General features: G+C 35.2%; 2 protein-coding genes and 1 pseudogene across 6 annotated transcripts; 2 read left to right on the forward strand and 1 right to left on the reverse strand.

Annotated features, from left to right (window-relative positions):
* Positions 1–710: 710 nt before the first annotated feature.
* On the forward strand, positions 711–4,341 carry LOC109000740 (RRP15-like protein). The gene is made up of 8 exons (XM_018977715.2): positions 711–1,364; positions 1,433–1,534; positions 1,670–1,751; positions 1,875–1,894; positions 2,035–2,095; positions 3,149–3,228; positions 3,827–3,934; positions 4,053–4,341. The coding sequence occupies exons 1-8, from the start codon at positions 960–962 to the stop codon at positions 4,113–4,115; spliced, it is 921 nt and encodes a 306-aa protein (XP_018833260.1). The 5' UTR covers positions 711–959; the 3' UTR covers positions 4,116–4,341.
* Positions 4,342–9,249: 4,908 nt separating this feature from the next.
* LOC109000741 (zinc finger protein CONSTANS-LIKE 9-like) lies at positions 9,250–15,343 on the reverse strand. Of its 5 annotated transcripts, none has more exons than XM_018977721.2 (5): positions 15,206–15,343; positions 13,301–13,886; positions 12,121–12,348; positions 10,742–11,046; positions 9,250–10,058 (listed from the first exon to the last, which is right to left on the reverse strand). In XM_018977721.2, exons 2-5 carry the CDS (start codon positions 13,865–13,867, stop codon positions 9,929–9,931), a joined length of 1,230 nt encoding a protein of 409 aa, XP_018833266.1. In that variant the 5' UTR covers positions 13,868–13,886; positions 15,206–15,343; the 3' UTR covers positions 9,250–9,928. The 5 variants fall into 5 exon arrangements, 3 of the variants coding, with proteins under 3 accessions (XP_018833266.1, XP_018833265.1, XP_018833263.1); XM_018977720.2 differs by having other exon boundaries at positions 15,110–15,343; XR_004802552.1 differs by having other exon boundaries at positions 9,950–10,058; positions 10,614–11,046.
* Positions 15,344–24,783: 9,440 nt separating this feature from the next.
* Positions 24,784–24,955, forward strand: LOC118349794 (annotated as a pseudogene).
* Positions 24,956–27,713: the final 2,758 nt, after the last annotated feature.

Below are 27,713 nucleotides of genomic sequence, written 5' to 3' on the forward strand. Positions count from 1 at the left end.
ATATAAAGGTTGTGTTTTCGTCTTATCATAATAATATAATATGTCACGTAATTATAAATATTTATAAACATAAATTTAATTATTTGACGTAATATGTGAGTAACACGAAATTATAGAACATTTTTAATAATTAAAAAAATATATTTTAATTTAGTATAAATTTATGATTTGATGTAATATTTTAAAGAATAATGTTAGAGCTCCCGCTAAAGCTCTAGCATATGTTTTTATGTGTTTTTTTTAAAGTTATTTTTTATATAAATTTTTTTAATAATTTTAAATATTTTTAAAAAATAAAAAAAAGTTCACAACATTATTAAAAAATATTTTTTTAATAATGAAGTAAAATAAAAAATCATAAAAATATTGATTTAGAAAGTATTTTTTAAAAAATAAAAAATCATAAAAAAATAAAAAAATATTTTTTATTTTATTTCGTGATTAAGAAAGTATTTTTTAATGATTATTTTTTTACTTTTTAATTAAGTAAGTGTTTTTAATGATGTTTTAAATTTATTTTATTTTTTAAAAATATTTAAAAATATTAAAAAAAATTTATATAAAAAATAACCTTAAAAAAACACATAAAAACATATGTTATAGCTCCAGCGGAGCTCTCAGTAAGAAATGTAGCATCGTCCTATTTTAAAATTTATTTAATTTTTATAAAATATATTTATAACGAAACCCCTTGTTTTTTAAAAACTCAGCGGTTTTGGTAAAACCCTAGTTATATTTTTGTATCCACCAGAGCCTGGAGGAAAGCAGCAGCACATCTCCGACACTCCTTATTCCAAGTAAACCTTAACCCTAGATTCCCTTTACCTATGCCCTGAAATCGAAATCTCATCTTATAAAAAAGACCCCATTTTTCTTTTACGCGGAATCGTTGGTTTAGCTGTTTGATTAGCTCTGAGAAATTTAGACTTCGACTGGTTGCAAAGTTGGCGAGGTCGGGCATGGCTGAAGAAACCCTCGTGGCAGATCCTGCAAAGGTTCCGAGGAAGAGGAGGTTAACGAAGAAGAAGGCCTCTAGGGCTAAGAAAAACCCAAAGAAACCAATGTTAGAGGGCATTGGTCCGAACATCATCAAGGTTAAGAAGATTGACGGGAAAATGAAGAAACTGTTCCGCAAGCGAGCGCGAGAGTATAATTCGGATGAGGATAATGACAACGACTCTATGGCCGTCACTGGAGATGACGAATCATCCGAGCTAGAAGAAGTGGCTATGGATAATGGAGCTTCCGATGATGAAGAAAATGATGAAATTATTCCCGGAATTACGAAGTTTGTGGAGGGTTGTAGAGCATTCAGGATTGCATTCAGGAGTATTATCAAGAAGAGTGTGCCTGATGATTCACTTGTAAGCTGCCTAGCTGTTTGGTTTCTTTTCCAGACTGGCATTTTTATGAAGATTGCTCTGCTTTGTAGGGTCCGGTGCTGTCGGCGCACAAGAAGCTCATTGCAGAAAAGCTTGCGGAAGAGGAGGCTGAGAGGAAGATCAAGGGTGATGCCAAGAAGGAAAAGCTCTTGGTAATTCAATCTAAAAAAGTCGATTATTCTGTCGAACAGATGTGTTTATGTGTGCTTGTGTCTATTTAATTGATATCCGTCTCTCACCTGATCCGATTGGTTGCTCATCAGACTTCCGCCTTCCATATAATATAGGTGGGAGAAAAGGGGCATGTTAAACCTGATAATTATTTGGATTCGCATGCAAAGTTCCTCGTAGGCGTTGCTACAAAAGGAGGTACGGTTTTTACGTTTTGTTGTTTAGGATCATGTGATGAGAGCAATGGTTTTATCAGATTGATTTTTATACTCAATAATTCTAACTAAGTTCACATTACCGTGTGTGTTGCCGGAGTTTCAGTGGTCAAGTTGTTTAATGCTGTAAGTTCTCATGAAGCTTTTCCATTCTGTCCTTTTTTTTTCTTTACTTAAATATTGATTATTTTTCATTTCATTTTGTTGGATTGTTTCTATTGCAATCACGTTCAGTTCTGAACTTCTGTCTTTTGTAATTTATGCAGGTCAATAAAGCACAAAATGCTCAGAAAGGTCTGAATCCTTTGAGGTCTAAGGATGCAAAAGGTATGCTGATAGATGGCGCATCTACAGTTGTCACCTTTGACAATTGTGGATGGCGCATCTACAATTTGAGACCCACTTATTCGTTGATCAACCATATCTCGTAGCCCAGTTGTTTGTCGTCACCACATCGATGTGAATATCTTTCTCCAGTTATAGCCTAAGATGCTCACCTTCCCAAAAAGATTTGGGGATTACTTTCCTTGTAAATGCAATTTGTCAAGTATTACTGAGTCTCGTATGATTAAGTTTCAGAATCACATATTTCTCTCTCGTATACCATCTGTGTACTTGGGCTATGCCTAATTATGAGGATCAATAATTTTTCTTACTTATCAAAGAAAATGTTTCAGAAAAGCCTTGGTGTGAACTACTAATATGACGGGTGGACATAAACTTCCCATTACAATCAACATATTCAAGAACTTCCATAAACCGTTTCAAGTTCTGGTGTCCCTCCACAAACATCTAATTTTAACATCTAAGCTACTGCTTTGATCATTGCGACCAAGTGTGCTCCATGACCAAACATCTACAAGACTATGGAAGATTCATATGTGGTTGTTGAAAGCTGCCACCCAGTCTTCATATCTATATTCTTCCACTCCCTATCTGGCATAACCATGCTAAAGTGCAACCCCATGTGTTTTGTAACAAAAGGCAGGAGTAGCGTTCTTGTCTTTATGCATTCTGCTCAAATTTTATGTTTATCTAATTGTCTTCTCTTACATACGCATTTTTCATCTACAAAAAGAAAGAAGCTTCATTGTACAGGTTCATACCTGACCAACAATAGTATTACCATTGTTCATAAACACCACAATTTTGGGCAACAATTTGAAGTTTACAATTTTCTTAATCATTGTTTTTGGGTGAGACTGCTCACAGGACCCATGATTTGCTTTTGCTTACTGCCAATTTTGACTAGATTAAATATCAGCTTATTCAGTGTACCTATGTTTAATCCTCACCATGTCATCATCGATTTGATCCACGTTTCTCCTTAATAGTTGCTTCCTAAAGTGATTCTAAGTGAATATCTTTGAATATTGCCAGCACTGAGGAAGCGGAGGAAAGAAACCTTTTTCTCAGAGTTGGGCAAAGCCTCACAGCCAGCAGCCGATACCCCTGCTAAGGTAGTCTTTTTCTCTTCTTGAATTTCTTGGTTTTTATTTTTTATTTTTTTGTCCTTTCGATGGCCAGTTTATCTACGGATTTCTTTTTACTTTATTTTGTGCTGTGCCTTTTTTTTTTTTTTTTTTTTTTCTTGCCAGTAGGCCTGCTACCCACACCCGCATGGGCGGGGGGGCTGAGCTTAGTCCCTGTTGGACAATCCGCCCACCGTCACAGTAGGGGTGGGGCCGGGTACCCGTACCCGTTCCACACACCTACTTTCCAGGAGGGAGAAGAGGTGGGGTGGCCCGGTGGGGGTGATCTGGATACGTTTCTGAATCTTTTATTCTAAGATATTACTAAAACCGTCTTATGGAGTGTGTGTACAAATGGCATTTATCTAGTATCTTTTTTATACCTATGAAAAAAATGTAATCACTCTTTTCTATCATCTGTTTTACTCACAGTCAACTTCATACTGTACAGTTGTACATCAATTTATGCAATTTGATGCATGTTAATCAAGGAGTGACAACTGCCATGCATTTAGGTGGTCTTAATATCTCGAGGCTTTCACAAATTTAGATGACCTTTTATTTTTTGTCGTATTGTGATATGCAGGGTCGTACATCTACTCGCCAGGTGGATGAAGAAGGGCCTTCCTGGGCTCCGTTGCGTGATAATTACATGTTAACTAATTCTAAGCTGAAGGACTGGGATAAGTTTCCTGTAAGAGTTTTTCATTAGTATATTGTTGAATGCGATTCTATTAGCTCTTACACGCATATTCCCAAGCAGATGCTAATTTATTTCTTGAAAGTAACATTTTTTTTGCAATATGCTGCAGGAAGCCAGTGTAGCAGATGACTTCAGAAGCATGTCAGAACATGGTAATTCTGACGATTATTAATTTTTGGAACTTAATTAAGATTACCGTGATTGTTTGTCAGGCAAACTTTCTGTCAGCTCAGGGAAACCAAAATTTTGTTTCTTTTACCACATAGGAAGTTATTTATGCTTTGAATTATATTATTTATATTCTTGTCAAAAGTAATGTGTTGTTTATATATCAGTATGATTGTTTTTGTTATCCATTCACCGTAAATGAAGGCTTCAGGCAGTATATGATTACATAATTTTCGTGACTCCATTACGAAATTTCTTTTGGGCGAGTGAAAGGTTAGCCGCATTTGGGTGATAATTTTTTATTTTTTGTTTTTATAAGTAATAATATTATATATATATATATATATATATATATCAATATGAGTAACCAAATATAGAAGAAAACACCTAGCCCATATAAGAGAGCCCCTAATGACCCAAAAATCCCATATAAGAGAGTCCCTAATGACCCTAAATTCTACTAGCATTTAGGTGATAATCTGCGTTTCAGTGATTCACTAGTCACTCCATGCTATGAATGCATTCATGCATTTGGTAATACCAATTAGTTCCATGTATTGAAATTTTACGCAGCCTCTTGATTCATACATCCAAGTTTCTAATTATACAATTATGATTCTGTCTGTGAAAAGGAGTCTTGAGGGCATTAGACAAACAACAAATGGAACGAATGATATATATATATATATATAAAGCACTAGTTTTCATATTGCTTCTTTTTTTTCTTTCAATTTTCATAACACGTTATAAAGCTATCTGTGCAATTGATTGATTGACATGATTGTTGTAAGTTTCGTTAAATTTAACTGTACTATTTTTTATTTTACCAAGTAAACTTCATTATTTATGGGAACTGCGAGGGCCACCTGAGGTGGTCTCGAGGGTTTCCACCATAAATGTAAAATGCATTTTTTAGTGTTTTTTTTTTCAAATAGTTTTAAATAAAAAATCACAAATTTATTAAAAAAAAATGTTGACTAATGATACATTCAACATATTTTATAATATATGTTATAAAATAAGGACATTTTTATAAAATAATAATAGTTTTATAAGATATTTTATAAAAATATCTATTTTTTTAAAATATTGTTATATAAGGTATTGTAAAAAGTGACCTGTGTTTATTATTTTCCTTTGGATTTTGGAATACAGGCAAAGTGGTGTTGCTTTGTCCTGTCATAGATGCAACCGTCACTTAAAAATTTATACTTATAATTACATGACATCTATTGATGAACTACGTTATTTATTATTCGCACTTCGAAAATACCTATTAACTTTGTTCACTGGAATTGCCAACCAGAATATTATTATTTGAAGAATGATATAATTATATAGAAATTTTATAAAAATAAATTTATAAATTAACGTAATTTTATGTATATGTTAGATTTATTTTATAATAAATTTAATTTTATAATATGTTAGCTCTATCACGTCAATTTATGATTTGTTTTTATCAGTTCTATCTATGTTTAAAGTATTTGTCTTTATTATTATTATTATTATTATTATTATTATGTCACACGTGTATCACATCTGCAATTTTCGAGTTGTTCCGTACATTTTCACATCTGACGGCATGGATCACAATGCGAAGTCATATATATCCACGCCATTGGTGATGTTGGCAGCTGGTGGGTTCAAGACCATTGAAGGTGTAAGTGCAAAATGCAGAGTGATTTTCTTCCAGAAGATTGTCTTCAGTTCGCATAAATATTTTGAATAGTTTTATGTAGAGGTCAGCGACAAACCGAGAATATTTAATAAGGAGCATTTCTGAATAAAAATTACGAACCATCTTACACAAAACTTATTTGTAGCAAACAAGAAGGCCATATATATAATACTACCGAAGTATAACAATTATAGACAATACCATAAACTGGCTGCCAACACTATAGATCCAGTGCTATTACAACTTTTTCTACAGGAAAAACAAAGCCAAGCAAACTATCCGCACAGTTCCTTTAACATGAAATTCTTTCGCACTCACGGCAACCCAAAATATTTACACTCATGTAGAACCACAAGATTCCCCTCTCCAAAGCATATATATATATATATACACACACACACTAGGTCAGGAGTACGTGCAAGGCACGTATGCCTAGTAGGGTGAAATAGTTTTTTTACAAAATACTTATGTGTTCACTGTATAGTAAATAATTCTCTACATGTGATACATAATTTCATTTAGAAAAGAAAAATTAATCTCCAAGAGTAACCGAGAAGAAAGTCCCTCCAGCACTCACTTATAAAAAAAAAAAGTCTCCCCAACACTTTAAGTTCAATAAAAATTTATGTACTTTAAATTAAAACGATCATCTTATGACAGGAGGGTCATTATGATTCAACAATACAGTACCTCTTCAACTAATTTTAGACTGATAATTCAAAACATATCTATTTGATCATGACCAACAACAATAGTCATAGATGCAGAGCTCTGAGATTCACAACCAGGTCCAAAACTCCCACTTCGACCTCACCTCCCATGACGACTTCTTGGAGCAAATGCTCTCCATCATCCTTCTTCCTTCATGTTCCTAGTCTAACCTCAACCTCGTTAGGACCCCCGCAAATTCCTCATTTTCCAGTAATTAAGGAGGAAGAACATACCTCTACATTAAAATTAAACTCAATACTAAGAGAAGGATCATGTAAACATGAAAATCAAAACAGCGAATAAAAGATTGAAACAGACAGAAACAAAAATTGTAACAAACAAAAGCAAGTTATTTTCTCTCTCAAATTCTTCGAATTTTCAACTATTTTCTCTTGATTTCTTAATGAATTATAGCTATAAAACATCTAGAAATGATTGCTAATGGATGCAAGAACACAAGTCTTTGGGAGTGTTGGAGTATTATCATTATTTCAAACCTAATAAATCAATTATAGTCAAGCATATCTTTAAAAGAGAAAAGAAAAAAATCAAATACTGCATGAACCATTCACAAGTAAAAAGAGTTTATATATTATTATCCATGTATGCATTTCAACCCTTTCTAGGTGACAGAAAGTTAAATCCATGCCAATTAGATGGCTTGAATATAGATATCGATGAAGAAAATCCAGCATAATACAGCACCAACCTATATATATCCTATTTGATGCAGGGAGTTCAGGTATGCCAATAGATGTTCAATTAGATATCGATGAAGAAAATTCAGCATAATACAACACCAAAGGGAACACATTAGATATACATTGTCTGCTAATATCCTTATATATCTATTTACAAGCATACTTGTCAACCTAATCTCAAATTATTTGTTTTATTTACATAAAGACTATCATTTTATCAAACATATGATGTTTCTAATGGCAATCCTCAACCATAAGTGTGGGCAAACCCAACATAAGATCCAAATATCAATTCCAACACTTGAAAATTCAAAAAACAGAACAAACACCCATGTAAATGAGATACTTTATTCAAACACAAATGACTATATATAAAAAATTCAAAAAACAAAAATACGTCCAAAGTCATGCATAGAATTTTCACATATAGAAAACAAAACAAAATAAATATACAACCACGTCTTGTGATACCCAGCAAACACTTACATCAGAATAGACCTTAACTTGAGTGTCTTAACTTTGATCTCTAATTTTGCAAATCCTAATTAGCTCAAAAAAAAAAAAAAAAAAGCGGTCTGCAGTTAGAACTAAAATGTATGAAACCAAATTGAAGAAATTAACAACCATTATTCCCACTAAAGTTACTTGTTTCAATTCTATTAATCAGCTCGACCCTTGGTTTATTTAATTCTTGAGAACCAAAAAATAACTGTTATTAACAAGCTACAGCTGTCTGAAGACCCTGTTTGGCTGCAAAGAAGCAAATAGAAATGCCCGAGAACAAAGGAAATTAGAAAAATGTAATTTCTGTAAATATAGAAACAAGAACAATTACAAAACTTCTTCATTAGAGAACATTACACCCAGACTTAAAAAAGAAAAAAATCAACCCCTCCGATTTGAGTAGGAAGATTTCAAAATTTATACAAAATCACTAAAACACTATATCCATATACACGAAAGCCAAATAAGAACAAAGCCAGAAACAAAAACACCCTCTGTGCACTGTTGTTACTGCTTCTTCCATCGTTCATTTGTATTTCCCTTAGCCCAGATTACATCACAAGGTGTAGACTGTTAACATATACATGATCTGAACAAAAAAATTAAAAAAAAAAACTTCAGATCTCAAAGAATCTTACATTCAGATTTGAAGAAAAAAAAAAAACTCCACCTTTCCCATGAAGAACAACTATTTTCTTCATTGGCTGACCTAGGCTGCAATTTTCTTCATTTTCTTTGGGACCAAACATGAGAAACGTCTGTAGAGAGGAGATTTGAGAGAGAGAGAGAGAGAGAGAGACACAGTTGAAGAATCGTGAGGACAGAGAGAGAGACCTTTGGTTTCCGACAAAAAATAGATTACAAAAGACAGAGGTGTGAGAGAGTGAGTTTGAGGAGGGGAGAGAGAGAGAGAGAGAGAGAGAGTGGGAGTTTCTAAGAATTCAAGAGAGAGAGAGCGAGAGAAAGGCGTTGTGGTTGGGTCTCACGGCTTCGATGGTTTGGGAGGTTGCGTTTGACAATGCTGCTACTGTGAGTGGCCACGTTGGTAGCTAGAGGAAACGCACGACGTCGCTAGCGGCTACCGAGAGCGAGAGAGAGAGTAGGTCTGACTGTGTAAAGGTTAGAGAAACAGATGGAGGTTGAGGGTTAGAAAGAATCGGCGTAAAACAGAGAGAGCTGAGAGAGAGTAGGTCTGAAGGGGAAGAATATACAAAGGATTGAGAGAGAGCGAGAGAGTGGGAAGGGGAGAAGCTTCGAGAGGGTCACAGCTGAAATTAAAAGCTTCCTCTTTCGGCTAACACAACCCGCAAAACATAAATGACAAAAATAATAAATCCAAAACATCCTAACACTTAACGGATAAAGATGTGAAAAAGTAAAAACTAACTGAAAGACAAAAAAATCACTGTTCCCAAAGCTGTGGTAGTGATTTAACGTTGATTTGATAGAAAGTTAACGAAAAACAAAAATTTCCATTTAATGGCCGTTTGATAGCCACTCATATAATAGTAATATATATATATATATATATAATCCCGTGCTATACAATAATACATGTCATAGAATGAAGAGAAATGTAGAATAAGTTTTTCTTTCTTTTTCTTTTTTCCTGAGTACAGAATTGCATTTCACCAGACATCATACTCTTTGGTGAATATGAATCCCACGCTATCAATTAAAAAGAAACGAGAACATTAGAAGCGCTAACATCTTCATCCATTGCATTGCTTCTGTGAGTACAGCCACCCACCATGACATGGCTACTGCATTTATAGAAGTGACCAAGAGCATGGATTACAACGATCGTTAATTAGGCTGGAGAGAAACGGTAGGTTTCTCCTTTCCCAAGATAAATGCGCAGAGATGGACATAAAAGCCCATAACTTGGATTCAAGGGGGCTATGTGGTCTTCTGTTGGATGTGTCAAAAGCCATCAATCCTTCGTGGTGATGATGATCAAAATTCTGCTCTCCTCAACTAATTGGTAAAGCATTGGAAACCAGCATTTTATATCGACCGTTTTCTCCTGAAGAAAACCAAGGCCCCACAGATATAACCTTTCTTCTTGCCCGCTAAGTGAGGCCACTCAGATATAATAATACAGTATGTCATTGCACAGGGAAATATGCATTGCTGTCATCCATTCTTTTGGTAACAATAACTGATTCCTCCAACAGATCATCAAGAGATTCTTTTATAAGCATGGTTAAAACTGTACTCTCAATAGCTTCTGGTTTGTGTCAATGGATCACAATCATAAGCATCACCAACTTTGACAAAGCGCCCCTTAACACGTCTTCTTACGTCGGCCCTGGCTTTGCGAGAGGCATACCTCACTCTTTTCTCGAACCTAGAAAACAATTATAAAGTTAAGAACATAAAACACTGACTAGGAGATCGCCATGCCAAAATGCTAAAAAATTCGATAAGAGTTCAATGAAAATGCCATCATTTTTTTTTTTCATTAGGATCAAATTTTATTGAATCATAGAAAGAGGCATAGTCCTAGTACACAAGATGTATGCAAGACAAGATGCCTAATTAGGAGAAGTGATGGATACAAGGAACTCATGAGAACTAACTCCATTAAAATCTATATCTGTAGCATCAGCTAGGGTATTACATATTTGTGAGCATGTGTAGCATTATGATTGAATGGCATATTATACACTGGTACATATAAAGACATGTACATGAACATGTATGCATTTTATTGTTATGGCATGCATGTTATATATTGGTACATATAAAGACATGTACACATACATGTATGTATTTAATTGTTATAGCATGTAACCCAATCCAGACAGCTAGGTAGACATTCAAGGACTCGGAAAACTTCATAACCACATGCTCTAGTAGAAGAAAAAGAAATGGAACCATGAAATTGTTAAAAAATACATACCATATCCAAAGAACTAGTAATGCAGGGAAGAAATCAAGAAAACCAAACTAGAAAACTTTATCCCCTGGAAGCTATAGTACAAAGAGTTGGTAAAGGAAGCAGAAGACAGTTTTCAATTTCGTGATTACTTGCGTGCTTTCTTCTTTTCCTTGTAACGCAAAATGGCATTCCCACGATTAGTAGATTGGACGGAACTCTCAGGGCAAGGAGAACACCAGGGAGGCTCCCCCATGAGAAGTATTGAAGAAGCCCCACAATCTTGATAATCTCTAGCACTACTCTCTCCAGTAAGACAAGAAAACACAAGGCTTGAATGCGCTTGCATTGTTGTTAAACAAAGTATTGGTTCAGTTTTAGAACTTATCATAGAATCAGCAGACGCTGCAGTGCTGCATGTTGGTTGCATTGCATTAGCTAGTCCAACTGAGAAACCCTGGAGAAGAACATCGAGATTTGAACATGAGTACATTTTCAAAGAATTATATTAGGAAAAGGTTAAAAATGGAGGGGAAAATATAAAATCCCATCTACTATGACTACATGTGAGATGGAGCACTCTTTTAAGGACACCATGCGCATCCAATTGTTCTAAGCATGCTAGTCCAATAAGCTTGTGAACAGTAATCAACATTAGAATTTTTTGACAAAAAAAGTGCTTAAGCATTACTGTTGGGTCCACCCCCAGGTCATGATTACATAAGTGTATATCAAGTCAAATAGTCATGCCCATCATATAAAATTCATGCACCTTACAGTAAAAGATCCAAAAATCATGCCTTCAAGCAAATACAATAAAGAATCCCTTCTTGAAGGAAAAAACATTGGCAATAAAAATCACCTTGTCAAGTTAAAAACTGAAACTGCATTCATCAAATAAAAGTTTAATCAACAAGCAATACTTCTTTCTTGGCATAAACAAGCAATACTTGCTGGTAAAAAAAAAAAAAAAAAAAAAGAAAAAAAAAAAAAGAAAGAAAGATGGCATATTTTAGTATCCTCAACACACTAAGGCCTAGTTTGGACAATAAGTTGAGATGAAATGAATTGAGATGGTTTATGAATAGTAGTGAGATATTTGAGTTGAGATAAAATAAATTAGAAATGGTTTGAGTTAAAATATTTTATGGGGTTTTGGGAAAGGAGAGAGAAAAAGTTGAATAAAAATATTATAAAGTTAAAATATTATTAGAATATTATTTTTGTTTTGAGATTTGAAAAAGTTTAATTGTTTTTTGTGTTTTGTTTGGAAGTTTGGGAAAATTGTAATAATTAGATAATGATTAGATAAAAAAGTTGAAGATTTGAAATTGAAAGTGTTTGTGGTATTTGGATATTGAGATGAGATGAGATGAGATGGGATGAAATGGAAGCATCGCTCTATCCAAAGCAGGCCTGAGAGATACCAACTTCAGAACCAGGCATGGACAGACTTTGAGACACAACAGGCAAAGCACCAATAAGTATTACGCAGGAAGCCTACATTTCAAAGAGGATATGAGATGAGTACCTCAGCAGCAACTGCACCCTTACAACTGGAATCAGTAGCAGACATGTCCTTTGTCCCAAACAAGCTACCAATACCACCATTTTCAAGAAGCTCTTCAGAATGACTGAGAGCTACACCAAAGAGTTCTTCATAGTTTTCAATATTCAAATCCACTTCATCCATTTTGAAATCTTCATACAGATCATCTTCTTGACAGAGTCCAGGATCTTTTATACCAGGACAGCATAACTGCATGTTAATAAGGTGAAATTTGGATGTCTTTGATGAAGAAACCAGATATAATTGTTAAACAAGCTCCAATAAACCATGCAACTTAGCTTAATTTTGAATGCTACAAAAACTTAAAAAAAAACGCAAGACATATATACCAATTGTTTCGTTCAACATCTTCAAGATGTAAAGCCCAAAATAGAGTCCGGAGTCATCACAACCATGAAAAATGGGAAGGTATGGGCACCATACAACTGATCTTGTAATAAAAAAGCGACTAGAAAAGACAATTTTAAGAAACAAAAAGGAGAATTGGAACCTTTAATTCCAGCAGGAAGACTACTGGTGGGACCACAAGATTACAGGAAGATGTAAAGCTCAAAGTAGACTCCCAAGTCATCATAAGCATGAAAAATGGGAAGGTATGGACACCATAAAACTGATCTTGCACTAAGAAAGCGGCTAGAAAAGACAATTATATGAAACACGAAGGAGAATTGGAACCTTTAATCCTAGCAGGAAAATTACTGGTGGAACCACAAGATTACACGTCTACTCCATTCCCAAACTACTTTAGCTTCAGTGGTCAGGTTTTAACAAGTTTAGAGTGTTTGGAGTACCAATATCAATCGAGCTTTTGCCAAGTCTACAATGTTTGGAGTATCATCGTCAATCTAGCTAGTGCAGCATTGGAAATTTGAATGGATGGTACAAAAATCATAACTGGTGGAACCACAAAAGCATATAAAATCTTTTAGGGCTTCGCAGCATATAGTAACTCCAGTTAATAATTGGCATCTACCTTATATGACTTGATAATCAGCAAGCTAAGAAGATTTAATAAACAGAGAACAAAATTTGAAAGAGAAAAATCCCAGTACCCAGCAAGACTGCAGTGATTTTATTGCAGTTTATCCCATAAACTGTAAATTTTCTCTGCTGAAGAGTAAATGAGACAATTGAAATTAACCTTGGGCAAGAATGCATTTGAAGAACCAGCCGGTTGGTCCAGAATGTGAGGCCGAGAGGATCCAACCCAAACATTGCACTTCTTCAAGCTGTGCACAGTATTCAATTCAACTGAACTAGATATATTTTGACTCGTGTTGTTTTCTGAATGGCCCAAAGCAGTTTTTGCATTATTCTCCATTATGCTCATCAATCCTAGTTCCTGTTCACAAGTAGATTCACCCACAGAAGGGGAATCTAATACGAATGACCAGATTGAAGAAAGTTCTGCAGCTGAAGGGCACCCAGAATAACAGTTGATTGTTTGTCTCTTATTTGTTGAAGTTGAGGTAGAAGTGCCATGACCTATCCAATCACAATTCTGACAAAGAGAGACCCTTTCTTGGGCACATCTTACTAATGCAGGTTGTGAATTGCATCTTTCACATAATAATGTTCTCGAGTGACGTTTGGATAAGGCATTAGCAGAGTGAACACTTCGGTCACATGACAGGCATAAGCATGCAGCATCTGACCGGCAATATACCATGGAATTTTGATCCCCACAAAAATCACATAAATAACCCATCCTTCAATTTATACTTGTCCTGTTACCAAACCCCTAGCCAAATTATATATTAGCTTGCCAAAAGCAGCTACTTACACAAACCACAATTCTTCCTAGTGCCCTCCCTTATAACGTTCAAATAATGCATATAGAAACAAAGGCAATAGGTCAGGTCATATTAAATAAAAATGCATTTTCATTGGTAAGAAATTGGGATTACACCTCAGATAAAAGGAAAAGGTCAATTTCAGAAGAAATTTAGGTCTGATTTGGTTACACAAAATCAAACTATCTCATCTCATCTCATGTAACATTACAACTTTTTCAAATTTCCACACAATATATAATAAACAATTCAATTTCTTCAAATCCTAAAATAAAAATAATATTAAAAAATAATATTATAACAATATTTTATTCAACTTTCAATAAAATATCTCATCTCATCTGAACTGAGTAACCAAACGAGGCCTTACTCTCATCTTGAAGTTCCAAAGAAAGAAATGCAAGGAGGCAAATCCAGTTACTGTTGAGGTCGCACAAACTAGAGAGAGAGATCTTTGAAGCACGTGTTACAATTAAAAGTATATGCTTTTGTCAGCTACAAAAGGTGATCCATGAACAATAAATCGTATAAACGAAATAAAATCACATCTTTCTTTACAGGAGAATGAATTCAAAAGTTGAAATGTTTAGAAGGGTCCAGGAAAAAATACTAAGTTTATAAACAGGATGTTTATCTTTCTTATTCATAATCGCCAATAATCAAAATAAGATATTAACTCTATGATCAATCCACAAGAAAATGATGATACCAATCCAAATTAAATATGCAAAAAAGGAGAGAGAATCAAACCTGCCATGTGCTTTGAAAACAAATTAAAGAAAATATAGAGAAAAAAAATATAGAATCAAACGAAAGCTTCCTCCTTAAAGCAAATTAAATAAAAATAATTAACTCCAAAATTCAGAATAAGAGATTCACACGACAAAATCAACTCCAAAGTTTTGAAAAAATAAAGGGTACCCAAGTGATAGTTTTTCAGTGCGTTCAACATACATAACAAATCTAGCTAGGTTAAAATTTGGAGCTTTTATTCTTAAAATTTTATTGAGACCGCTCACAAGGAGATTTACATAAAAGAAAGAATATTAAGTAATCATGCAAAAAAGCGAAAAAAAAAAATAATAACAAAACAGAGAACCAGAGAGCACAAATGGAAAAGGAAAAAAAAAAAGAATCAGAAAGAAGGAAAAATTTACCGTTCGGAAAAGAGGTGGACAATATCGAAAAAGAGCTGAGTTTCTAATTAATTATAGAAAAAATACAGTCAATAAAAGAAATCCAACGAACAAGACCTTTCCAGCATCTCCCGTGTCTCCGTCCGTGTTTGCAATTTGCCGAGGATAGGAAGATAGGAATGGAGTGGGTGTGAGAGCAAGTACGGGCGGTAGCATGAGTGCATGTATGTGCGGGAAATGTGACATCACCGCGAAATAAGAATAAAAAAATGCATACAAAGAAGGAAAATTGAGTCCTTCTACGGTCACCGAAGAAATCTCCGGTGTCCCGAACAGTGCATTTTTTTTTTCTTTTCTTTTTGTTTTTTTGTTTTATGTATTTTTTTAATTATCATAAATATTTTTAAAAAAAAAATAAAAAATTCACAACATCATTAAAAAATACTTTATTAATCACTAAGTAAAAAAAAAAGTTTCAGGACTCAACTTTCGATGGATTTAGCATTTATGATTAATGCCCGAAGTTGTCGGGCGATTTAAAAAAATAATAATATTTATAGTCATAAATTCTAAATCCCGTGATTCGTTTTAAAAATAAATAAATATAAGACTCATATAAAAAAATTAATTTTTTAATAATAAATCTCATTCTTTTTAAAAAAAAATGTACGAAATTTTCATAATTCATGAGTATATCTAACATTACTATTTCTAAAAATGTTCTAAAAAATTATTATTAGACCTCGTTCGGAATATAGACTCATCTCAACTCATCTGAGTTGAGTTCAAATTTAAACCTAACCCAATATCCAAACACACACAACTCATAAATCATTAAATATCATTCAACTCAAGATTCTATAAATCATTTTCAACTCATGAACTCTCTCTCAATATCAATCTCAAGTCACTCACTAGTAAGGGTATCAAATCGTGTTAACAGATCGTGTTCGTGTCGTGCCAGAATATGTACATTACAGTTAATGGGTCAACACGAACACGACCCATTAAGGGTTTTGTGTCAAAATTTCAAATACGAATACGATACGATTTGATAACGGGTTGACACGACACGACCTGTTATGAGTCATGACACATTAAAAATAAATTGACACGACTCGACCCGTTCCTACCCGTTTACGTTAACGGGTTGAACAAACACGATACGACCTGACACGACCCGACCCGTTTGACCTGATTATAAATTATAAATATAAATAATATCTATAAAAAAAATTTAACTACAAGTCTAAAATTACAATCCAAACAAATATCCACACACATTGTAACAATATATTAAAATTACATCTCAAATATAATAAACAAAACACACATATTAAATATATTAATATTACAATCTCAAATATAATAAAAATTAAAAACACAAATCTAAACAAATTTAGAACTTGAAGAATGAGGTTGAGCATCCTCCAAGTCCTTGCCCTTATTGTTCTCCAACTCCATTACTTCTTCAGTTAACTCGTCTAATTTAACTTCTTCTTGTGTTTCCATTAAAAAAAAGATATCAGTAAAGTTTTATATCATTGAAAAATTACAGTCATTTATTCAATAAAATAAAAATAATATTACCTTGTTCCTCGCCATATAACTAATCTCTAGTGCAAACTAATCCTTCAACAATATCTGCTTTTAGTGCACTCCTAAGGTGATCAATGATACGCCCACCAACACTAAAAGTAGATTCAGATGCAACTGTAGAAACTGTAACACTCAAAATGTCACAAGCCATACGAGCAAGATCAGGATAACGAAATTCATTTCCTTTCCAAAAGGAAAGAATCTCAATCTTTGCATTTTTTCCTACCCTAGGTTCATCCAAGTAAAGATCCAATTGACTTTTTTTCATATAGCCAGAAAGTTCATCAGGTCTAAATCTATCAAATTCTTGTACACAAAAAATAAATAAAAATATTTTCAAGCCAATATGTGATATGAAACAACAATATAATATAAATCATTAAACAAAAAATATTATTTGATATTACCTCCAATAAAAAATTATTATATGAAGACTGACTTTCCTCTCTACTAACAGTGCTATCAGAAGTCGTGATAGAACATGTCATTGTGGGAGCACTAGAAGAACCATATTTCATGAAAAGAGATGACATTTTGCTCCGAACATTCATATACTCTATGGAACATTCTTCATAAAGTTTTGTATAAGAAAAATCAACAAAATGAAGTTTGTATCGATGATCCAATATAACTGTTATAGCCAACAACACATTGAACTCGGACCAATATTTCTTAAACTTAGCAAGCATTTTACAACACATTCTCTTCATGTAGTCATCTTCACCCTTAGAGTGTCTCTTTAATGTAAAATAAATTGAAAACACTGATGGAAAGTAGAGATTGGCTGTAGGGTATTTCATCACAGAAAAATTACAAGTGGCTCTATAAAAAACTCTCAATAATCGTTAATCTTCTGTACTCTTTTCCACTCAAATATTAATGGACAATGCTTAAAAATGGAATCAGTCAACTCCAAATAAGAAAAGGCACGACGATAGAAAATAGCATTCTCAAGCATAAGATAAGTAAAATTCCATCTAGTGGGGACATCCCGTCTCAACCCTTTCTTGCTATCTAAAGATATTTGATTTGTTGAATCTATAAATTTTATTTTCCTTGTTTGTGATCATTTGACATACTTGATACTTTCATGAACTTTTTGGATAGCAACATCAATCTCTTTCAACTCATCTTGTACTACCAAATTCAGAAAATGAGCACAATAATAAATATGAAAGAACTCATCATCACAAAGAAGAACTTTCTTAATATTCAATTGAGTTTTTAACAACTCTACTAAAACATCATTAGAAGAAGCATTGTCTAAAGTCAATGCAAAAATCTTGTGTTGAATTCCCCACTCACACAGCAAATTATAAATTTTTTCAGACAAATATATGTCATTATGTGGTGGTGGCATAAAAGAAAAGTTTAAAACCCTTTTCTGCAGAACTCAATTCTTATCCAGAAAATGTACTGTAATGCACATATAACCATAAGTGGTTATAGAAGTCCACAAGTCAGATGTTAGACTAATTCTACCAGGAGAATCATTTAACATGCATTTAATCCTTTTTTTTTTTCTCGATGATACATATTAACCAAATCAGCATTGGCAGTCTTCCTAAAAATAATTAGAACATCTGGACGCAAATATTATAATAAAGATCTCACCCCCGATTATTCAACAAACCGAAAAGGCAATTCATGCTTCACAATGACAGCTACCAAAATTTCTCTATATTGTTCAGTGTCAAATTTATGAGTGCTTACCGAAATATTTTCACTATTTTGTGATAACATCATTTGACCAATATCTCGTGAACTTCTCCTAGGGCATGTGTCAATGTGACGTTTCATATTGCCGGTTCCATATTTGCTTGCTGTCATGTAAGTAACTTCACACATCTTGCACTTGGCTCGTGGTTTGTCATCATTGATCTCAGAATCAAAAACCATTTCAAAAAAAGCCCACACGTTTGACTGTTTCCTTCCTTTTTGCTTTAACTTCCTAATTTTGAAAACTTTCTGAGTCAAATGAGTCCAAATCAATCAAATCGTCATTCACTTGCTGCTGAACTTATCTGACAACAAACAACAAGAACAAATGTAAGAGTAGGATATTATATTAATATATAAGATTTACAAAGACTTATGGACAACTGCGGTGCTAGTTGACTGAGAAATATACATGGAAAGGATGGAATGAACAACTACTAGTTGATCTCCAGAAACATATATCTGTAAATTATAGGTCCATCAAACTACTAGTTTATCCTTTGGCTAAAATATTGTAGTAAGATCTTTTTTCTTTACAGTTGCCTGTTTGTGCATAAATTATAATATCACAAGGAAATGCTTAGGTTTTTGTAGGCGTGTATGCATTAAATTTTTAATGGAGTACTTTGTTTATTGTAAATGCAATAAATGCTTAGTTTGTCTTTTGGAAATGCTTAGTTTATCCTTTGGCTCAAATCTATTCCAAAAACTAAGAAACAAATTAACAACAAGTCTTAGGCTAGCCATAAGTAAATTTCGTTTAGCATGGGTCTCAAAAACAGTAAAAGCATAACATACCGAAATTCGAATCCCTCCAAGTAATATTCCCTTATCAATGAACGTATGGCTTTTTGAAGCCTTTTCATAAACAGCTTGTATCCTTCTTTTATTTCATTGTTGTCATACCATTTTTGCTATTACATCCATTCCTTAGTTACACTGTCATCACCACTACATTCCCAGTAGGTTCATTACAACCAAATCGAAAAGTCATTGAGAAATTGAGATTGTGGAGATCTCAAAAAATCTCACCAAGTACAACATAACAAATATAGCAACGAAAATCAAATCTTCTTAGAGTGGGCGGCGTGGCGCTGGCGGTCGCAAGTGCGAATCCGTGGCTTTAAGTTTGTGTGGGCGACTCGGCATCACTGTGAAACTGGAGGAGGGCGGTGTCACCGTGAGGCGTGAAGACTGAAGAAAACTGGAGGCGACGAGGCGTCACCATGAAGAGGAGTGGAGCGGCGAGCCTAGAGGGGGGGCGGCGTGGTCCCGACTTGCGAGGAGTTTTTGAAGAAGAAACATAGTGAATTTTAAAACCCGGGAGAGGGGGGGCTGGTTAGATTAGAGTTAGGGTTTTTTTTTTACTTTTTTTAGTTTTAGGTTATAAGGGTATAAGGGTAATTTTAGAATTTTTAACGGGTCATAATGGGTTGACCCGTTAGTGACCCGTTAAGTAATCGTGTCTTAACGGGTCAACTCGTTTTGACCCGAACCCGTTAACACTCAACCCTAACCCGCTTTTATCGTGTCGTGTTCGTATTGGGTTAACGGGTCGTGTCACATATTGCCACCTCTACTCACCAGTGAATACAATCATCATCCACTACTTTTTTTTTTATAAATACAACAAACGTGGAAAAATAAAAAGAAGTGTTTAACAAAAGAGATAAGTATGTTTGGATATTGAGATAAGTTGAGTTTAGTTATGAATAGTAATATTTTATAAATTTCATTGAGATGGGTTTAAATTTTTTAAGTTGAGATGGATTTAACTTTGAAAAAGCTGTGGTTCTACCCCCAACACAACACCTAAAGGGGGTGAATAGGTGTACTACAATTTTGATGGTCTATTCAAAAATATAATTAAACATACAATTAATCAATGAAATAAATCACACAAATAATCAACATAGAAATTTGGTCACGAAGTGAAAACTCATTCAAAAAAAGTCTTCAAAATCTAAAACCATTTCGAGTGTAAGTCACCACCTCAAATTCACTATAGAAACTTTAGTTTGTTACAACCAATTTAGAAATATTTATAAAACCTTTGTAATGGCTAAACCTGGCTTGCAACACTATGAATGACTCATTCGATCTTTACATGCAGGTAGTGCCAAAACTCTGACCTTTCTATAGCTTTCCACAAGAACCTCTCGATCTCTGCATCAACGGCAGCTCGGAAACCTTTTGGTCAATGAACACGTCCACACCAATGGACTCAATTGTGTTTAATCTTGAGTGCGATATGATGGAGATGTATTCTCCAAGAGAGAATTAACTTTGAATGTGGAATGGAGTTTCTCTCAAGTGCTCTTGGAAGAGGATTTGTTTTAGCTCAGTTTCTCCACACAGTAGAACAGAGTATAAGTTTCATTTTATACCCACCAAGGAATATGGCGCTCAAACCATAGTTTAAGTGACAATTCTGAACATTCACTCGAACTATGTGTCGAGCGTATGTCGAGCGCACGATATACTTCAGAAGCCGCTCGAGCTCCATATTAAGTGAGGGTTGAGTGAACTCTTTGTCTACATTTCGCTCAAGTGCTACATCGAGAGCCTTTCGAGCGAACTCTCTATATGAGTTCCGCTTGAGCGCTTGTCGAGCCAACTTTCTGTATGAGTTCCACTCGAGCTCCCTGTTGAGCGAACTCTCTGTATGAGTTTTGCTCGAGTCATGTTGAGCTCACTTCGATCATTTTCACTTTAACCCACTTCAAAACTTGTTACAAAATAATTTTACAAAAGTTTTCACAAGAATATATCAACACACTCATTTTTACATTAACAATCTCCCCCTTTGGCATTTCTATGACAAAACATCCAACCTATACATGGACGTAATCCTAACACACCCCACACAAGATTCCTATATATAGGTTCAGTCTTGAACAAGCTGGAATATTCCTGCAAACACTTAACAAATAGATAAACATATCAAAATAGAAATGCAAGAAATATTCACATATGTGTAATCAATGTCTGCTAACAAATTTAAAAGCAAGAATTCAAGTATAGACAAACAAGCATGTGGCAAGCACATTTTTCATAAAAAACATCATCATTTAAAAGATCAGACATTGGGTTTCACAAATAAATACAGCGGCATAAAAAATAGTGTTTCACAAAAAAAAAAAAAAAATTCCACTATGATTGCACGCTACTCCCCCTAGCTGTATCTTATCCTACTCCATATGATGCTCCCCCTACATGTATACCATACTCCCCCTACATACATATCACTCTCCCATTTTTGTTACAAAAGGACAAAGTGCTCAATCCTCACCACTTTCATTATCCTCATCGGTGGTGAGAAGTTGGATGTCTCACAAGTCATCAAATTTATGTGTCACCAGCTGTTGTAGGCTATCTATGTGAGTATCGAGGCGATCAAGATGAGCATCGATGTTATCTACACGTGTATCCAGACGAGCCTTGATGCTATCTACACAAGCATTCAGACTTTCGATATGAGTATCGATGTGATCAAGACGAGCATCGATGTGGCTCAATTAATCAAGTACCATTTGGATGTTTAGCTCATTAGAATATGGTGCAGAAGTGGATGGTGCCGAGCTAGATGGCTAAGAGCTGGATGACCTAGAATGGGACGACTTAGAAATGGGTGCAGGAGGATGCTCAACATCCAAAGGATGAGGGCGAATGTGTGCATGACTCAGTTGAATGGTCTTACAACCAATATGAGCCTTAAGAGGGATTCTAAACTCATGAGGGGGAATAATGACAAGCTGAGACAAGGTAATGCACGTGATGAGACACGTGAAAGTTAATCCAGTCCATTTATTGTTGGACTGAAACGCCTCAAGGATGACCCAACACAAGTGGCATCCCAAATCAATGGGAACTTCATTGATTAGAGTATAGAGCATACTAGCTTTGTCGAGGCCAATATCACTTTGATGCCCAATAGGATAAAGATTGGGGAGTACCATTTGACTGAAAAGGAAGTATTCAGGTGGGAACTCAATGGTATGCAGTGGTGTCCTACCATCCCACTTAATCTTGTATCCACACAAGTACGCGTCGATGGTTGGCTTGCTGGGAGCGAAAGCTCTTGTATATGGATATGGCATGTTGGTCATATGAGGGGCATTAAGGAATTCAGCTAACATGCTTGGAGTCACTCGAAATTGGATGTTCTGGAGACTAACTTCAAAAGAGCCGTCATCTGAAATGGCATGAATGTTGGAGTAAAACTCCAGAGCCAACTCGATTGAAGGGTAGGGATGACCAGTGATTAATAATACCCACTCACGAGACTAAAAAATGTGAGGCACGATGGTCTCGTGAAGTTCACTAAGGGAAATCTCACTCTCAACAATGGGAGTATGATGAGAGAAGTTTTGAGCATAGAGTTCTCGTGCCTGAGCATTATGAAAGTGTGCTTGGGCGAGAACATGAGGATTTTGCCGGGATTGCACACATCGAGACATGGTAGCACTCTATAGACAGCTCAAATACTAACATTGAGACAATATGCTAAACGACATAAATGATCCAATATATGTATGCATAATGTGTTGACAAAGTGTCTAATGTGTAGACAATGCATGCCCAATGCATGATGTTGAAATAACAAACATGGAGAGATAACAAACATGCCCAATGCATGTGTTGTCTATGTCAATGTGAGTTTTAAGACTCCATGTATGTGCTATGACTCTCCTAAGTACTCACACCACACAATAGTGACCCAAAATAGTGTATGATCAATGCAAAGCTAATGCATGATGAAAAACAATGTAAATACGATAATATGACCATTTGGGCATTTCATCGAATACTTGGTGTGCATGCTATGCCAAGCATGGGTGTAAAATTCCATGGGTGTTCCATCACTCTTCTAAGTACAACACAACACTCAATAGTGATTGACCCACAACACCTCCCAAACAGGTATACTTAGAAATCAGTGATGAACACCTGATGACCAAAACATAATGGTCAATCCACTTCCCAACGCGAAATGAATGACCCAATGTATGCATGTGCAATGGTGCCTAAAGTGCTTAGAGTGAATAACCCAATTGGCTTGAACAATGCATGACTCATGATGCATGGACTAGTAATAGATGCATGAAAATGTGCATGAACATTGCAGGCTCAGTATATGATGATTCAATGATGAAAAACCCTTAGAAATAACAAAATGCACCATTTGAGCATGTGGTCAAACACTTGGTGTGCATGCCAATGTGAGTTTGGCAACTTTATGCATGCTCCACAAGCTTCCTAGGTTCACACATCATGCAATGATGATTTGGAATGTGTGAAAAACACGAGGTTGATGTCCAAAATACATCCCAAACCGAGATTATAACACATCTTGTGATGATCAATGTAAGTGCAACAAAAAGTGCCATTTAGGCATTTCCTCGATCACTTGATGTGCATATTATGCAAAACCTAGGGTTAGTGCATGTATGTTCTCAAAATTCCTAAATACAAGCACATTAATATAAACACCAACATTTTCTCTATCAACATCACTATCAATCTCCATTTCACAAACCAATTTCATAACCCAACACAAGAGTTGAACATGAGATGCACGACCCAAGATGTCTAAGTGATCAATGCAAGGCTAATGCATGATGAAAAAATGGGAATGCAACAAGATGCACCATTTAGGTATTTCCTCGAACACTTGGTATGCATATTATGCAAAACTGAGATTTCAAATTCCATGGGTGTTTCATGACCCTCCTAAGTACAATACATCATTCAATGGTGATTGAGATTGTTCAAGGACACGAAAAGTAGACCCAAATCTTAAACTGAGATTCAGATGAGTCACGTGATAAAAATAAAAGTGTGTTAAAAAACTCTTCTCAATCCGAAATGGATGACCGGAACCTCAAGTACAAAGCATACATGATGCTCAAATGAATGTAATGGACACCAATGAGACCCAAACATTTATCCTATGAGGGTCAAAAACTGAAATCCCTCTATACATGAGGATGTAAAAATGAAAATATACAATGCACGAGATAGGTTGGAGGATAATAGACTTACTGTGATTAAGAGGAGATTTGGTGAGAGGAATCAAGTAAACGATGCATGGAGAGGTGAATAGATGAAAATCACATGAAGGGAAAGATTTTGGAGAAACTTGCGAACTACTCGAGCGGCACAGAGAAATAGGGGCTTTAAACAATCACTTGATCGAATTTTAAAACCTTCAAGCGACAACTCGAGCACCAACAGCTCGAGCGGTAAATAGAGCGAAAGCTCAATTGCTGGGCAACAATCCCAGTTTTCACATGATATGATTCAAACATTAATGAAGTCAATTTAAAGTTCAAAAATACACATCAAATGTAAAAGAGCATCATATTCTCATAATAATACCTTTCTCGACTTTTTGGCTAAGATCAAGTGTAGTTTTTTTCTTATCAGTTTAATATCTGATACGTGGTCCAATGGGCCACACGATATTAAATTAATTTTTTTAGGGGTAAGGCCCGCCACAGTAGCTTGAAACTGGAGCCTTTTAAAAAAGAAAAAAAAATAATATTCCCATAAATCACTCAGGTAGCAAATACAGAGTATCACAAGTAATAAGGACATGCATGTTTAGAAAGTCCTTACTCAATCAAGAAATTTTAACTAGAGGACATGAGTAGAGTTAGGTTAAACAAGAAAGCATAAATGCTTGGGAAGCCCTCTCAAGATACAAAAAGTCAAATCTAATGTTGTTAGGACATGTATGCTTCTGTTTGAATTTCTGTATCAATAGTGGGTACTGCATGACCCTTTTTTTTTTCTTTTTTCTTTTTTGTGAACATCATCATTTTTTTTTTCTTTTGATATATAAGATTTTTGCACAGAAAGAAAAATAATGGGGTCATATAGCCCGGTACGCAAGTGGAGCTCCCTTACACCTTTGATTGCCTCTCCAAAAACTCACAGGTAGCAAAACGTCAATTGACCAAGCCAAGTGTGTAGTGTGTGATGCAGTTCACAATTTATAAATAACACACTTGTTTCAAACCTTTGTAACCTATATGGGTATATGATATAATTTTCAAAAGCGACATGCACATAGATTTTTAGAATTTCCAGCACTAACGTCCTTTATCACATCTATGTGCATAACACTATGCATGATTTTTGAAAAACATACCCAAGAGGACACGAGGACATAAATATGCATGACACACAATATACTTTTAACAAGAAAATAAAGAAAAACTATACATGACCTAAACATGTGTAAAATGCATGAATGCGTGATTGTCAGTCTACAGCATAAATACCATATCTGGTCTGCTTTTCCCCCTTTCTCATCCACACTTGTCTCACTTTTGGACTATCCACCTTATTAGTCATTTGGTTGGTAGTCAATTGATCTAACTAGGGGTGCCACCCGCATGGTGCGGGGCGGAGTCACCCCGCCCCGCTACCGGGAGGCGGAGGTGGAGGGATTTCATACCCCGCCCCGCTACCGGGGGGGTAGAAACCACACCCCGCTCCGCCCCCCGCTCAACCTATTGTTTAAAATTTGTTTTTTTAGTCTAAAAATATTTTTAGACTCAAATTATAATATAATTTAAAGTATAAATTGAAATTTATACATTAAAAAAAATACAAACTCATTAGAGTTATATTTTAGATTGTCTTAGCCTCCTAGGCCAACCATTATATAGGAGGCTAAAGCAATACAATAGTGATAGTAGTTGGCCTAGGAGGTCAAGGTAATCCCATTAACTTGAAGTTAATATTGTATATATTTAACAAATTGTATATATTTAAATACAATATATTTATATAAATTACTTATATAAATATTAAAAATTAAAAATTTTTACACTAAAAATAGAAAGAGTGTGGAGTGGGGGGCGGGGCCCCGCAGGGGTCAATCCGCCCCCCGCCCCTGCATGGGATATCCCATGCGGGGCAGGGGCGGGGCGATCGGGGACGGGGCCCCGCTGCCCACCCCTAGATCTAACTTTGCGTTGATCATATCATTTTGCTTAGTTAAGACCATGACTTGACTCCACAAGTTTTGATGCCCTTTTCTTGAGTAGGACTTTTCAATTCTCTTGGGAAGCCTCCTAAGCTCAAAACAGTTTGGTCGGATGTGACCAGTCTTGCCACAATTATGACACACATGACTTGCTTTGTGAGCTCTTTGTTTCATGAAGGGTGAGATATACTTAGGAACATTTATGAAATTCTTACCTCTTTTAGAAGGACAAGTCGTCCTACTTTTAGAGGATGCCAGAGCATACACAGAGTTACTCTTTAATTTAAAACAATCTGGTCTAACCTGACTAGCCTTCTCATAGTGATGATATATTGGGCTCGTGTTGCGAGCTTCTTGGGTGGTGGAATGAGCTTTTGCACATGTAAGAGTTTCTTACCCTTTTCGGATGGGTGAACATTCCTATTCTCAATCAACGCAGGAACAAACACAGTTTTTCCTACATTTTCATAGGAGGTTTTTGAAGTTGCAGGAACATTAGATTTTTCTTAAACATAGAGTAGACCACTCTTGTCACCAGAGGACGTTTCTACACTTAGGAGTTGGTCAACCTTTTGTATCTCATTCAAAAATCTCTGCAGTTTAGTGCTTAACAAACACAACTCACTTTCCTAAATTTTTACTTTATCTTCAAGTGACACACTCCTCCTTTGTAACTGGTCAGTTAGACAAATGGCTTCATTTAGTTTGCCTTGAAGATCTTTTTTTTTTTCTCTTTTGCAGATTTCTATCTTCTCAATATGTGCTTTATTGAGTTTCCTCAATTTCACACATTCCTTATACAACTTCTCATAAATTTCTTGCAACTCATCTTCATACCTGAATTCATTTCTAGATATACTCTCACTTTTGGCCATTGGTTCACTGCTGTGACTTTTGCTGCCAACTGAAGAAGTGAATGCCATGTAGTTGAGATTTTTCCTCGGGGGAGAATTCTCTTATGAGTCACTTGACTCAGACTCACTTTCACTTAGGGAAGCAACATTTGCTTTCTCTTTGGCCTTTTTGTAATTTGCACACTCAAAGCGAATGTGCTCAAAACCATAACATTTTACATTATCTTTGACAGCTCTAGTGTGTTGCTTAGAGATCTTTTCTTGATTTTCTGAACTTGAACCCCTATTGAATTTTTTAAACCTTCTCTTTTGCTGTCCCGGGTCTTTCTAAGACACAAACATCTTCTTGAATTTTTTAGCATAAAATGCTATCTCCTTGTCACTCATAGCAAACTCATTAGATGATTCATCTGACTCCTCTCTCATTGTGTTGAGAGTTATGGACTTGTTTTTC

This window comes from Juglans regia, chromosome 10 (assembly GCF_001411555.2).
Source record: "Juglans regia cultivar Chandler chromosome 10, Walnut 2.0, whole genome shotgun sequence".
NCBI lineage: Eukaryota > Viridiplantae > Streptophyta > Magnoliopsida > Fagales > Juglandaceae > Juglans > Juglans regia.